The sequence below is a fragment of the Drosophila obscura genome, unplaced genomic scaffold (assembly GCF_018151105.1).
Source record: "Drosophila obscura isolate BZ-5 IFL unplaced genomic scaffold, ASM1815110v1 contig_4, whole genome shotgun sequence".
NCBI classification, from domain to species: Eukaryota; Metazoa; Arthropoda; class Insecta; order Diptera; family Drosophilidae; genus Drosophila; species Drosophila obscura.
This window is the reverse complement of record NW_024542828.1, coordinates 414,012-429,328: the sequence shown is the minus strand read 5'-3', so window position 1 is coordinate 429,328 and position 15,317 is coordinate 414,012. Positions and strand designations below refer to the sequence as shown.

The window sequence follows — 15,317 nt, the reverse complement described above, 5'->3', positions numbered from 1 at the left end:
GTGTGGATAAGTACGATACTCGTATATGTACGATTGATTCCTAACGACAGCTTAAACTTTTTCGTTGATCGGCGTGGCCAAGTAAGTTTGCTTATCCCCCGTAGTTGCATCAGCCTGACGTTGTCCCCTCCCGGTCAGGTGGCATTTCTATTTATACTTCCACCTCAAGCGGCTAAGATCAATGTTGGGTTGCATACGTAACAGCCCCCTCCCACACGTGTTTCGGAGAGCTGGACACCCCCCAATCGATCGAAAAGTGATAGTCATGGCATATGGCAATGACAGCCACTCCCGGACACAATCAAAGCAAGGATGAGGTGTCCCTTGGGACGGGACAGGAAGGGAAGGAATCAATCTTGGAATTCTCTATAAGTTGATGAATGAACGATAAATTTAAATTTGAATTTTGGCGGCTAATTCCACCCTAAAAGTAGGCAACATTGCGCTTTTCGATTTTGTATGTTTAAATTTAGTTGACAAAGCGTGGGAGACAGAGCAGTTTCTTCTTCTCTCGAATACTGCTGGAAGCTAAATCAAACCCCTGAAACATTGTTGCCCACAGAGGAGTAAAAGATGTTGATGCATTTTACCATTTTAATATAAATTAATAAGCTTTATTCAGGTTTTCCATTGTTTTTGAACTTGCCAGCTTAAACCACATAACTTAATAATGAAACCAATACAGATTAACAGACAGTTGAACAGTCACACATACAAATCTCTACAAGATCTTCTCGAACACTAACCGCTCCGCTCCGCTCTTCTCTGAAGTGAAACCAATAACCAAAAGTGGGGGATTTGGGGGAAGTTAACACAATGAGTAGCTATAAGGTCTACACATACATACATACATACTACATAAGAGTGTAAGCCACACCAAATGAGGTCCAATAAAAACGAACAGTTGACAAGTTTTGTTCTTGGTTCACACGCCAGCCAAAAACTGATTGTCTGCTCCTTAAGCCGTTCTGCACTTAAAATCTAAAAGCTTTATCTCCATGGTCCGTCTATCTGTCTGTCTATCTGTCTGTCTGTTTGTCTGTCTATCTAACTATCTGTTTGATTGCTTAGTTAGCTCTTGTGCTACACATGGGCTAGGGACTGTGTGTGTTGTGTGTTTCATTTTGCAATTGGCTAGCTAACTACATTCACCTTAAGCACTTCACTTATCAGTATACAAAAGTTTCACTATAAGACCTTTACAAAGTATTGCAACAAACAAACTGTTCGCCCCTCCGTTCTCCACGGGCAGATACCGCGTACCGCGTCCCGCGTTCCTCCACGTTCCTCCTCAATATACAAAAACAAGCTACAAATAGTTTAACGTGTTCTTTAAGTTTAAAGCAGACCTAAGCACAGTTTAGTTATCGTTTATCGTTAGGATTACGTCTCGACTGTTATCAAAAATTGCCCGTAAAAAATTCTACAACTAGAGTGAGTCTATCGCCCGTACGAGTATACAATATATGTGTACTATATATATATGCAATTGTATCTGTATATATGCATAGTGTGTGTGTGTGTATAGAGTGTGTTGGTGGCATTTGTTTGGGCTGTACGTACGTACATATGTATAATCATCTAATTCAATGTAAATGGATCTGTTCTGTCGCTAGTTTCAATGGGGCTACAAATATCATTCCAAAATATACATACATATATGTTTCTCTATCTCAATCTATCGAGTGTCGAGTATGTGTCTGCGTCTGTGATGGGATCGTGAGGAGGGTGGGTGGGTGGGTTTTGGTCTGTTTCTGGGTCTTGTAAACTTGTGCCACAATAGAAAACGTTCATAAAATGTTCGATTGGGGTTCGGGTGGGGTGGGGTGGGGGAGAGGATTCCGAGGTGAATTAATTTGTGTATTAAACATATTTGTTTTATAAGTTATCAAAAGAACAGTTCACAAAGCGAATGGTTCTCCCGGTTGAAGGTTCCGTGCCAGGTTCCAGTTCCAATGGTCATACTGCAGCTGCTTCTTGCCCTTTTTGCCCGTCTTTCCCGTCTTGTTCTTCAATCTGGTTCGGTTACACGCTAACACTTAACAGTAAACATAATGAATATCATCGTAGTAAATCTTAGTAGTAGTTATTTGACTTTGCGCTGGTGCAGACTAGAGCTACTGCTGTCCGGATTCAAGATGGACTCGTTGCTGGACAGCGCGCCTTCCTTGAAGAAGCCACCACCGGCATGCCCGTTCCCGTTCGCGTTCCCATTCCCGTTCCTCGTCACGTACTCGTCCTCCAGCACGGGCTGCAAAGAGAAAACAAAATTGCCAAATGAGTTCAAGTTCAGACTGTGGACTGTGTCCGTACAACCGACGGCGACACACGTGTGGGCCCCGCGCTAAGGTTCATTTCATCTCTAGGCTGCTCTAGGCTTGGACGCTGCGTGTCTGAGTGTCTGAGTGTGTGCCATTCTAATGGGTAGCCGCAGAATTGGGATTGTGTCTCTGCCTCGGCTGCTGCCCGTGCCAATGCCTATGCCTATGCCTATGCTTGGGCTTGGGCTTGGGCCTTCGCATCCGGCTTCACATGTGAGCGCTAATTAAAACGTCCCCCGCCAGCGCTGAGAGTTTGCAAGTGCTGTGGCTGTGTGGCTGGTGCTGTTTGCTTAACTTAGCTAGTTAGAATTTTTAAGTTGATCAACAAAATTGATGATAGAAGCACTACCCCTTACCCTTACCCACTACCCCACAACTCTGAACGTCTGAACGCCTTTGGCTTGTTTTGGCTTGCCTCAACACGACTCGACTTGACTGGAGTCGACCAGGCTGGACTCTGCCTACCTACCCAGAGGTAGGACTGTGTAAATGTGTTTGCTCAGCCACGGCTAATAAGATTCAAGGGCTACTTGATCTAAGGTCAGCCAACTGCGCATTAAGCCCGCCCTGGAGCGGGTGCCGGGTGCGGGTGCGGGTGCGGGTGCCGATGTAACGCAACAATGTGACACCTACCATGCAGGCCCCCTTGTTGCTGCCGTTGGCGGTCAGTGGTGCATCGCCGTTGCCCAAGTGCTTGCTGTGGCCGTTGGCGGGCAGGCCATGGCCATTGCCATTGGCATGACCATTGGCCTTGACAGCCTGCCGGCGACGACGGGCGGCATTCAGGTATTTGGCTTTGTAGAAGTCGGAGAACAGGAACAGGAACATGACGCCATGCAGGCCGATCCAGACCATGAAGCCCTTGGGATAGTCGCAGTCGCGGAACAGCAGCTGGAACTGGTGCGTGAAGATGGCCACGAACTGAACCTGAGCGAGAGAGAGAGAGAGAGTGTTAGAGTGCTGTGGGACATGTGGCAGGTGGCAGTTGGCAGGAGTTGATTTGGATGTATTACCATTTGGAAGGTGGTCAGGTACTTCTTCCACCAGATGAACTTCTGGTACTTGGGGCCCATGGCTGCGATCATGTAGTAGAAATACATCACAATGTGCACAAACGAGTTGAGCAGGGCGAAGAAAGTGCTGTGTCCACCTACATACGACACGATACGATACATATTATGCTCTGATCTGATCTGATCTCATCTGAAGGATACGCACCTGGGGCAAACTTAAGACCCATCCAGACCGAGAACGGCATGCAGCCGTGATGAATGACGTGGAGTGTGGATACGTGCTCGTTCTTCTTCCTCAGAATGAAGAAGAGTGTGTCAAAGAACTCGGTGAATTTGGATATGTAGTACCACCAGCAAATGTTGACCATCTGCAAGGAGGGGGGAGAGAATGAGTTTGGCCCGTTCTATGGTTCTTATCGTGGCTTATCGCAGTGGCACTCACCCGCAGGGCCAGGGGACTGTTGCCGTAGTCAACTGGCTGACACTTAAAGCTGTAGTGGCCCCACCAGCCGCTCATTAAGTACTACAACGACAAGAGATTGGAATTGGCTGAGGGTTTGTTGGGAGGGGCAGGTGCTGGGCGATTCTAACCTCATAGCAGATCCATGCGCTGAATATCGTCTGTATCGCGTTGTAAATGACTAGCACCGAGCGCAGTTCCATTGGCTTCCGATTGGCCATAAGTCTTGGTCCCAGGGATGTGCTGAAGTATGCATAGAATATGCACATTCCGAGGGTCGGCAGTGGCGACGACAGCAGAAAGAAGTCATTCACACGGGGATCTGCAATATTTACGGGTCATTACCATTACTTCCACTCCCACATCCACATCCATGTCCATTTCCATTTCCGCACTTACCGCTCTTGTTGTCCATGAGATCCCTGTACCACTCCTGGGCCTCTTGCAGTATGATCGCCATTCTGATGTTGCTCCTGTCCGGTCTCCTTCTGTCCTATCAAAGTGCACCTGATTTCGGTGCAAGAAAGCTAAAAGGGAAAATACAATTAATGTTAACTATGCTGCAGTGGAGTGGAGTCTAATGGCGTGGAGCGTCCCCCATTTGCAGCCAAAAAGGGACAGCAACAGGAACAGGAAACGATCCACGGGCATTCGGCATGCGGACACGCTTAGCAATGACATTGAACCTCTCTCTCTCTCTCCATCCCTCTGTCCAGTGCTCTGGGCTCGGACACGAACCAAACAAGAGCAGAGGGGAAGCACACGACAAGTTAATTGGCGATGCATTAGAGACTAGTACACACAATAAAATGCAAAATGCATGCAATTAACAATCTACCCGTTAATCAACACTTGGGATCGGGAAATTACATTACCGACATGTGTGAAGAGGGCGGCGCGGCGACTGCGATGGCGGTAGCCAGGGGCGTGACTTGGCTTGGTCAGTTACTCGCCCCGGCACCGAGAAGAAATTGCACAATGATCACGGCTATTTGCCACTTGCTGGCGGACAGCAATTACTCGTGAGATGAGATGCCGCTGGCTGGACGGAGCGGAGACAGAGGCTGCACTTTGTGCCAGCCGGATTCCAGCACAGTGGGCACCGCACCGCACCGATCGCTCGATCGCTGCTGCTCAGGTTCAGGGAGTTCAAGCTCCGATTCAGGTTCTTGCCAACTGTCTTATGAATATCAATTGATTTGTGTTAAGTGAAAGCAAATTCCTGATCGTGTCTCGGATCGCCAGTGCAATCCCAGAGGGTTCTGTTGAGGTTGAGGTTGAGTTGAAGTTTCGCTTTTCCCGCACCTGCACCCGCACCCGCACCCGCACCCGAACGTGTGGCCTTCCCGCCCACGGGCGGGAGCACTCGTCCGAGCTGCTGCGTCAACGACATTTGAACGACCGGGTCGTGGTTGCGGCCACTTCAGGTTGCTGTTTTTGAATGTCATGAACAATAAATTGGCCATGGAGATGGCTAACGAGATCGAGACGGAGATGGAGATGGCGACGTAAGCGTTGAGCAACTGGCTCAATAACCGTTGACAAAAATGTGCCGCTTTTATTACAGTTTTCGTTTCCTCAGCCACCGACAACGCCACCGCCAATTTCGCTGCTGTCGCAATTGGCGTGGCTGGGGCTGGGGCTGTGTGGGTCAGTGGCACGCTTTGTGGGGCAGCCGCCTGGCCTCCGCACGAGGCAATCCCGAAGGCGTGCAGCGTCCGAGGTGCGACGACATTCAGCCGCTGTTTTTGGTCGCATATTTCGTATTTTTATTTTGTTTCGGATGAATTACGAAATACTCGTAGCATTCACGATGACGTTTCTTTTGAGGGATGGGATGGGCAATGGCCTCAGCTAGCATAGACAGGCAATCCGGGGGGAGGTGTTGCGGGTTCGTTCGAATTGTCATGGCAAACAGCAAAACACAGAGGCAGGAAAAGGGAGGAACGCTCCCGCTTATGTAATTGACTCGCTGCCAAGGTGCCAAAGTGCCAAGAAGATACAAGATACGGAACGCAAAGTGAAGCAAACAAAATCCGCAAACAAGTCGGGGGGTCGCGGTCGCGGGTGCATGTACAGGTAGAGGTACACAGGTAAACAGTCAATGAGCCATCAAGAGCCGCCTGTTGCTCTTCCGGCTGTGGCAGCTCGACAATCCATCCCCCAACCCCCATGCCCAGTGCAGCCTAGAGATGGTCTACGCTACGTAATCGCCGAGAGATTGGCAGAGTGGCACTTGCGGGGCGGGGGACGTGGAACGGGGGATGGGCAGACGCCTGCACGCCACTGTTTGTTGTGTTTACACGATGTTGCAGTAACCGTGGTGGAGTGGTTGCATTTTAGATATCAATTAGAGCAGCTCCGCCCCACCAACAGCAGCAGCGGAGGACAGAAGCAGAGGTAGAGGTAGAGGCAGCGGCAGAGGCAGAAGCAGAAGCAGAAGCAACAGACAGAAAATAACAACAAAAGCAGCGCAAATAGTTTGATGAGTTTGTTGATTTTATCGCACTTCACCCTCGGGGGCCTCGGGGCCTGTGGGGCATGGAGATTATACGGCTGTGTCCATGTTTTCTATTGTAATCGTTCGCTTGGAAAACCTAATTAAGTGGAAAATCGATGCAGAAGAGCGCCAATACAGGTCATTTACATACATATGTATATATGCATATGTATATTTAAGTATGTATTTATGGAAGTGGGGTCTGGGTGGGGTGGCAGGCCAATGACGCATTCCTGCACGATAAGCCAGGGACACTTTCACACGCACACTGTGCCCCAGAAGGCGTATCAATAAGTGAGTCACATGGCGGACTTTTAATCTCCAGAGATAGGAAGCAATTTCCTTGAAGTAAACTCGGCACTGGCCTCAATCGGCCACTGATTGCCCCCCGCCCACCTGCTCTTATCAATCTGCAGAATTATGTATGTATGTATGTACATTTTTTCGGTGTCCGCTCCCTGGGCAGATGGATGATGGCTGATTGGCTAATTGGATTTGGGCGATAAGCCGGCTATAAGCCATAAGCCACACTAGGACTGACCACTGACGGCCACTCTTCAGTCTGCACCATATCCAAGACCCGTGGCCCGTGGCCCGAGGCCCGACTACCGATCGCCGCATGGAGATCATACAAATTAGCTTCTGGCCGCATTTCTGTTATCTACGCGCACCACTTGATACATACATATGTGTGTGTGTGGGTGGGTGGGTGTGTGTGCACTCGAAAGTCGCGTCACGTTTGGGGCGCACTTGGGGCGATTATACAATGGGGGATTGCAAGACCGACCCGACACACGGGCTGCTCTGCTCGAGCGGCCTACGTCCACTAGTTTTGGCCACGCCACGCACCTGCTGCCTCCCCCTTTTTTTTTGGAAGGGGGGGGGGGGGCCCCTCAAAGTTTCGCTTTCTTGCGGGAATGTAATGCTTTGTGGGGTTTTGTTTTTTGTTTTTTTTTGTCACTGAGTTTTAGTTTTGGTTTCAGTTTGGAGTTTTGGCCCTTTACATATGTATGTATGTATGTTGTATGTATGTATGTATGTATGGACTATTTATGGGCGGGCTTACGCCGATTATCTAATCACACGCACTCGACAGTCGCCGACACTCACACTCACAGAAATCAACACGAAGCAGCAGTAGTCGCGGGTAGTCTTCTCGGCCCGTATTGTTTGGATATTATTTTGGTATTATTTGGCAACAGTTTGTTGCTGATCGGTTGTTCCGGTTGTGGCCCGATGCTCTGCCTTGGACGCTTTTAAGCCAACTGACGCCTGGTTGGATGTGCGTCTGAACCTTATCAGGCGGGCGGGCAGTGGCGACAAACGACAATAGCAACGACAACGGGCAACGGGCAACGACAACGACAGCGACAGCGATACGACGAAGCTGAATCGATCAGTGCGCGCACGAGTAAAGCGATTATACGGCTTAACGGTGAATCATGCCAAGTACCAAGTACCAACTGAGAGAGCGCTCCCTGAAGGGAGAGCCCGAGAGAGACGCAGAGAGAGCGAGGGAGAGAGGAGTAACGGGGAGAGAAGTGAATCCGAATATCGTTTAATAATTTATGTACTTCGTTCGGGCCCAGGCTTATCAAAGACTTCGTCCGGTCGTCCAGTCGTGCGTCGTGCATCGAGCATTGAGCGGCGTGAGTCGCGTGAGTGGACGGGAGCCAGCGGCACGACACGGCACGACACGACACGACACCTCAACGTCAACGTCAACCCGCTACTTGAACCGTTGGCCAGCGTGCCAGAAAGCCAACTGAAGTCCCGGGCTGCCTGCTGCGGTCCGTGTCCAACTTGAGCTTGCATTGCAAATTATGTACAGAGACACCAAGATACACAGATACGGATGCACGGAGAGAGCAAGACCGCATGGAGAGAGATGTCGGAGCGGTGATGTTTCTGTTTCTGTTGCTGCCTTGCTGCCCTGCTGCCGTGCCGCAAGTCGCCATCTTCTGTGGCGGCAACAGTTGGCTGATGTAACTGCGCTTGCTGGCGCTGTTGGCTGGCCATTTCTATGCATTCGTTTGGCCAACGGTCTGGCTCTGGCCTGCTGGCTGTGGACTATTAGAGCTGCTGCCAAAACCACTTTCGCTTTCCGGCCATATCTGAGTCTTTGTCTACCGCTGTGTCTGTTTCTGTTTCTGTGTGTGTGTGTGTTTGTGTGTGAGCGAAGCGGAGAGCCGAGCTGCCCGCTGTCCAGAGAGTGGGGTAGTAGGGTAGTGGGGTGGCAGACGCCACTCGGAAGCAGCGCCGCTGCTTGCAAAACTGTGCCACATGCAACAAGTGTGCGGAAATTCCCCCCTGCCGATACGAGACCAGAGACCAGAGCCCGAGACCCGAGACGAGACCAGTCTGTGCCGCCGCGTGCGCTCATACTCGTGCACTGAATAGAACTGAGTGAGAGAGAGAGAGACAGCTCAAAGTCGAGGAACCGTTACCTGCATACTTCCATACTTGAGGCCTAATTTGTTGACTTGACTCGGACGGTCAGTCAGTCAACCGGCCCGACAGCCAAAACTTGGCCAACTGGAAATACGCTTTAGCATTCCCCTCGCCTCTTTATTTTCGTTCGATGAGAATGATTCGTTTCTGTTCTCTCATAATGAAATGCAAATGTGACCCTTGGTGGCACGAGCCCAAGTTCGTCTCGAACTCCAGCCCATCGGGCCTGGGGGGGGGCGTGACTGTACCTACATATCTATTTGCCTTGCCGAATGCTTGAGATTGTCGTTTTCCGCCTTTTTCCATCATCTTTTCGGCATGTGTCGCTGAGACAATGGCTATGGACAAATTGATAAACAAACTAAAGGTCGACTGCAAGGGAACCTTTGGATCGGAGATCGGAGATCCAAACGGCGCAGTCAGATGTGAGATGTACTCCACTGATATGGATACGTTCCTCAAACGCGGAGAGGAAATCTTAGAGTCGTGCGATAACTTAAGCCAACAATCCATCAATTAACTCCATTCGGGGACAAATATAAATATATGTACCTACTCGTCGCACCTTTGGACACAGCACGGACAGAGTCCGTCAGTTCCATTTTCAAAGTAAACAGAACTGAGAACCGAGAAGCGAGAACCGAGAAGCGCTGGGAAGCAATCAAATCAGTAAATCGAACAAATAACACCTTAAAATTCCCCTGAATATGGCGGGTCAGAATCGTTAGCTTTACCTTGACCCCAACCAACCAACCAACCAACCAACCCACAGCGTAACAACTACTGGGCTGTTGTGGGTGTGCGAGTGTACGAATGCGAGTAAATACATACATACATATGTACGTACATATGTATGTGTGAATATGAATGTGAAATTGCTCGAAATTTAAAAATAATACGCGAAACGGGTCAAAGTCAGACAAGTGCGGGGCGGGGAAAATTGCACAAATCAACACTCCACCGCTCAATACCCGTATTTAATACTCAAGACGCGAGGCAAATTAACTTTCTTACAAAACGGAAATAGTAGCACGTAGCCCCCCGAATGAATTTCATGGTCAAGTTGCGCAGCAGCTAAAGACATCTTTCGATACAGTGAAATGCCCCTTGGGCGGACAGCCACGGTCTTTATGCAAATCAACGTTGACACACATCCCACCGGACTATACTATGTATCTCCCCCAGCAAATAAATACATTTAATCACATTTACATATGTATATGCAAAATATTTACATTTTGTCATGCTCTTGCGGGGATTATTTATGTGCGAAACTTAGATACATACATATGTGAATACAATATATGGATTTAGGCGAAGTTCATTACAGCATTCAGTTCTCCCCACATCTCCTCCAACTAACAGATGTTTCACTTGGGAAGCTTTAACCGCGTATTCGCTCTATCGAGCTTGCACTGTACATACATGTGTACACATATCTACATACCTACATACAGGTATGTGCGTGAGTGGGCTCATCTCATTAACGCTAGATGGCGCTGATTGCATGGGCAAACGATGATGATTCCACACCCTTCTACCCCCTGCATTCTACCTTCTGCCCGCCTATCCGCACATGACCCGTGGATATGGCACATGGATCGAGTAAATTTGTTCGGCGTTTTTATTATTTTATTTATGAATGAGTCGACCACATCCATAACTACATATGTTCACACGCATACAAGTCGTGTATATGTATGTGGCCAGGTACACTGTATACATGCATACATACATATGCGAAGAGCCAATGGAGGTCGATGAAAACACCTGTCCAACTGCCCGAGCAGCGTCAGCACGTACAAGAGTCCGGCCAAAATGCGAGCAGCAACACAAGAGCCAATTAATTTTCGGATGCGCGCGGAATCAGCGCAAGCGTCGATATCGCTAGAGATGAGCACCTGGAGTGGGAAGGGCTGTTGAGATCACTGACTTATGAATAGTGATATGTATGTATGTAAGCTGCGCCCCACTGATATTATCACTGTGTGAATGTGTTTTCTTTCAAATCTCACTGCACTTTGCCCCGATTAACTATTTGAGTTGCTTAAATGTAACTCGATACTCGATAAAAGATGTTTTCGACCACAAAATTTACATTTTCCTGGGGAGGATATAATCCACGCAGCTAAAGCAATTATCAGTGCAACATGATGTGTTTAATGTATTCCTGGATATAGTATGTATGTATGCTCATCGAGAAGATAGGTGCAATGTGTTCTTTATAGGATCCGAAATAATTATCTTCTATGCGCCGCAAGCTTTTGGGCAAAATTGCAAAACACTCTGAAAAGGTATAAGAACAACGAGAAGGAACGTTGTGAGTCGCTTCTGTGGACACAACTCTACTTTTATATCCGTAATTAGTCAGTAAATAAATATGTGAGCTAATGATAAATGGAGAATTTTAAAATATTTTTTATTTTTTACATTTTTGCTACATCTAAATCTAAAATGTAGATTCAACATCTTTGATCTACATCTATAATGTATATTATACATCTATTCTGGTTATAATCCCAATCTGATCCAGATTCGGCAATCTGGTAGATATGGTCAGTCTCTACGACATTCTCGTATATTCAAAATTGTGGATGGCACAGATTTTTGTCCTTTGTGTGCTATCACACTGCACACATGAGTATGGAAACAAAATGTAGTTGCTATAGCTTTTATACTCTCCGAGATCTAGGCGCTCATCAGGACGGACAGACAGACATGGCTCTATCGTCTCGGCTATTGACGCTGATCAAGAATATATGTATATACTTCTCTGGGCTGATCAAGAATATATATACTTCTCTGGGTTGCTCACAAATCTATCACAAATCTAATATACCGCTTAACTCTTCGAGGGGTACGGGTATGAAAACGATGCACGTATGTCATTGTACATATTTTCAAGTGCCAGAGCATGCCAGAGCAGAGAAGGCCATGCCATGGCAAGTAGAGATGAGCGCATGAAGCATATACATATATGTAAACTGAAGAATTTCCTAAGAAAATTAGGAATACAAATTATTGGAAATGTTACGCCGATGAGAAATATTTCTAAAAGGTTATGGAGTTCTCCATAAATTATAAACAACATTTGAGTACATTTTGGTTTTTTCACTTTTCCACTTTTTCTTTGCTTGAACTTTTGTGCTCTCACGATATTAAGCACGAATGCACGAGCACGAGCCCCAGGGAAATTCAGAGCCAATGTCCACCTCTACTTGGAGGTATACTGTAGGGAAATACTTGGCATTCCACGCGTCTCATAAGTCAAATAAAGGCGGCCCCGATCAGTTGGTTAAACCGCTTGAATCTACGCCCGAAGCACTGATGGTAATGTTGAAATGAAAGCGCAAGTATCTGGCCCACAGCCGGTCACGCCCGCCCAGCTCCAATCCCAGCCCCAGCCCAGAGCAGCCCCTGATATTTGATTAGTGGATTGACCGAGAGGCCAAAAGCAGACGCAACAACAACTACTAACCATCTGACCAACTGAATGAGATCTTTGACGGAAACTTTACTCTCGGACACGCACTTCCCCCGAAAACTTGTCGATAATAAGTCAAATATGTGCGTATTGAAATGCATAATTCCGGACGGAGTTTCGGCATTCTAAGTCGTGGTGAAACCATTGAGAGTTGACGTTATGTAACGCCCGACCAGGCAGGTTGCCAAAAATAAATAAAACTCGTCTGGATTATGGTAAGACGGGGCCAAGAAAGTAAAATACGCAAACGCCACACATACACATTATTTATGGCAGCGGCATCGTAAGGGCAAAGGAAAACGAAAGAGCAGCACACAACATAAAGCGAGATAAACGCCCGAAGAAAACAAAACCAGATGGCAAAGACCAGGGACGGGACCAGCATATGCGAAATATTCAAAATACGGAGTCAAAGTCGAAAGGGCCGCGACTTATCGCGTGAGCTTCGAGACTGTTCGTGGGGATGCACACAATATACATTGGTCACATGGATCATCCAATAAAAACGAGATTCAAAACCTGGAATCCAAAATACTACAGAGATAGGCTTCGAACACAGAAAATCCACAGCCCTTTATGCTAATTTCTGTAATTAATGCCAAAAGAAGCGATGCAGCGATTATCTGGCTTCAAAAGTAACCCTTTCCATACTCGTTGCTTCGACTATAACTTATGCAAATCAGCAACTAGTTGGCTCTTTTGAGCCGGAGCGCGATTCTCGAGGCATGGCCATAAAAGTAAAGCTGGATTCTGATACAGAGCCAGAGCTAGGGAGTAAATATTTATAGAACAGTCGCTCGGCCTGTAATATGGAAACCCGATGAAAGAAGACTTTCAACCGCCGCCAGCTCTGCCACGCCACGCCACGCCACGCCTAACGGCATCTCTTGGCTTCACAGCCAAGCATAGAACAGAAGAGAACAGAACAGCACGGCAACAGGTGGCCGAGGGAGCCGGCTCTGATACTCGGTTCTGATGATGCTGCGGTGTGATTCAAATGTTTGTGGTCAAACAAATGACTGGCAGCTCTTCGCATGGCTCTGAGTCGTCTGGGAACAAAATCAGATATGGTACAATGACCGAGCAGCTCCGATGGCATGGAGAGCACTGGGAATCATTCCCGCTGTTACCAGAAACTGGTTGAAAGAAAGAACTTTGAGCATAATGACAGTTGTGTTGCCGAAAAGTGCTTATTAAGCATGCGCCGCTAAAACATATATTAGCACACACGCAAGCAGAATTAAATATTTGTGTGCATGTATGTATGTGTACGCGTACTAGATCTGATCCGAAGAGCCAAAAATCGGTTGGACTTTGGACACGCTATCGTAATGAAATTTCTATTCGCCACGATAAATGTGCGTATGCATGTGTGCGTGCAGTGAGCTGCTCTCTCTCTCTCTCTCCTCTCGCTCACGGTGTGCTGCTCCCGGGAGAACTTTAAGAGCACTTAGACCCAATGGGAGGTAGGACGAGGATCAAGCAAGGCCACACCCCACCCAATCACCCAACGATCAAGTCAAAAATACCTGATTTATAATGAGCAAACTGGAATTATCGCAAGCATTGCGTCTTTTTTTTTTTTGTCTCTAAACATACATATGTATGTAGTTAAGTTCGCCCACCTGTCTGTCGTCACTTATTTAACTTGCATTCCCATTTGGACCCGCCCCCCGAAACCCCAATTACTGTCGACTCGGCTTTTAGTTCTCACATCTCGCCATCCTCCACCGGCAATTATCCGTACTGCGGTACGGGGGGGCAAGGTGCAAAGTGTTCAGTTAGCACTTTCCGTTTGCATAGATTCCGGACTCTGGGCAGCGTCGGACCCCCGGACAGCGCTAATATTGATGTCAGGGCACAATTCGAAGATCGTAGCGGGCAGTAGTGCGAGTGTCCAAGTATTTGGTGCATCAGCGTGCTGAACGCGCAGAAACCTGCAGAAATGCTACTGCGACTGCAGCCGCACTTTGCGACGCTTCCGCATTGCCGGACCGTGGACAGGTGAAACTTTCTTGATTGACGGACAGCGGACAGCAACCGCCGCAGCAAGTGCTGCTGCCGCTTAGGGCTGGACGACGCGTTGTAAAATTGGAGTTGATGTAACGGTGAACGGGGAATATGTATGTGCATACATATGTACGTATGTACGCCGCCTGCATTCCCAATTTACCGTTGTTTATCCCCAGCGACACGACACAATGGCCATGGCCCCCTTCCCTTAATCGCATAGCACGTGTGCGCTCTTCCGCTTTTAGGGCGCTCTCTTAGGCTGGCTGTTGCTTCCGCGGCGTGGCTCTCTTTGACAGCGTCTGGACTGGGTGCGGTGGGAACCAGGAGCCAGCGCCAGCAGCCGCGCCACTTTTTTAATTAAACCATTGCGGCATATAAACCACAGCGATGACTAATTTTTCAAGGTGTTGAAGGAGGGGCACTGGGTGCGAGGGATAGCATACAATTCTTACCTTCAGAGTTTTGCGAGGCGAGGAAACCGGCAGTCGAGTCGATTACTGTATTATTTCGGCGGTGAATTTTGGTTAAAACGAAAGAATTTTATACACACACACACACACAGAGAGAGACGGAAAGAGAGAACACAGATATACGGATGGACGCGCGCTTTTGGAAATTGAAAAGGCGACGATCGGCTTTAGTTGTCGCTACTTTTCCGCTTCGCCGACCTCGACGATGATGATGATGATGAGAACGAAACACAACAAACAACAAATGGCAGTATTTTCACTCTAAATTAGCACACACGAATCGAATCGAACAAAAATTATATCCGAAAACAAAAAACGCAGCAGCAACAGCAACCATGCGCAAGAAAAGTAAAAAAAACCATGGTAGAAATCATATCTTGAACTCTTAGCTCTTAACATAGCTGGAGCTGAATCATCCTAAGAGAGAGGAGAGCGAAAGAGCTCAAAGAGCGCGCATCATGGCAGATTTTGGTTCATGGAATGGAACGATTGATTCCATCAACAAAATACTGTTAAGCGAGATGCATAGATATCATATCGGCAGAGAGCGCGCCTCTCTGGCCGCGCGTTGAGCGAATACATCCCCGCCTTGTTATAATTTCATC

General features: G+C 47.8%; 1 protein-coding gene across 4 annotated transcripts; it reads right to left on the bottom strand.

Annotated features, from left to right (window-relative positions):
* Window positions 1-1,686: 1,686 nt before the first annotated feature.
* LOC111068871 (elongation of very long chain fatty acids protein) lies at window positions 1,687-14,999 on the bottom strand. Of its 4 annotated transcripts, none has more exons than XM_022358629.2 (8): window positions 14,695-14,999; window positions 4,194-4,321; window positions 3,926-4,116; window positions 3,777-3,857; window positions 3,540-3,702; window positions 3,335-3,471; window positions 2,955-3,248; window positions 1,687-2,251 (listed from the first exon to the last, which is right to left on the bottom strand). In XM_022358629.2, the coding sequence occupies exons 2-8, from the start codon at window positions 4,252-4,254 to the stop codon at window positions 2,087-2,089; spliced, it is 1,092 nt and encodes a 363-aa protein (XP_022214321.2). In that variant the 5' UTR covers window positions 4,255-4,321; window positions 14,695-14,999; the 3' UTR covers window positions 1,687-2,086. The 4 variants fall into 4 exon arrangements, with proteins under 4 accessions (XP_022214321.2, XP_022214322.2, XP_022214320.2 ...); XM_022358630.2 differs by lacking the exon at window positions 14,695-14,999 and adding an exon at window positions 7,869-7,958; XM_022358628.2 differs by lacking the exon at window positions 14,695-14,999 and adding an exon at window positions 7,405-7,601.
* Window positions 15,000-15,317: the final 318 nt, after the last annotated feature.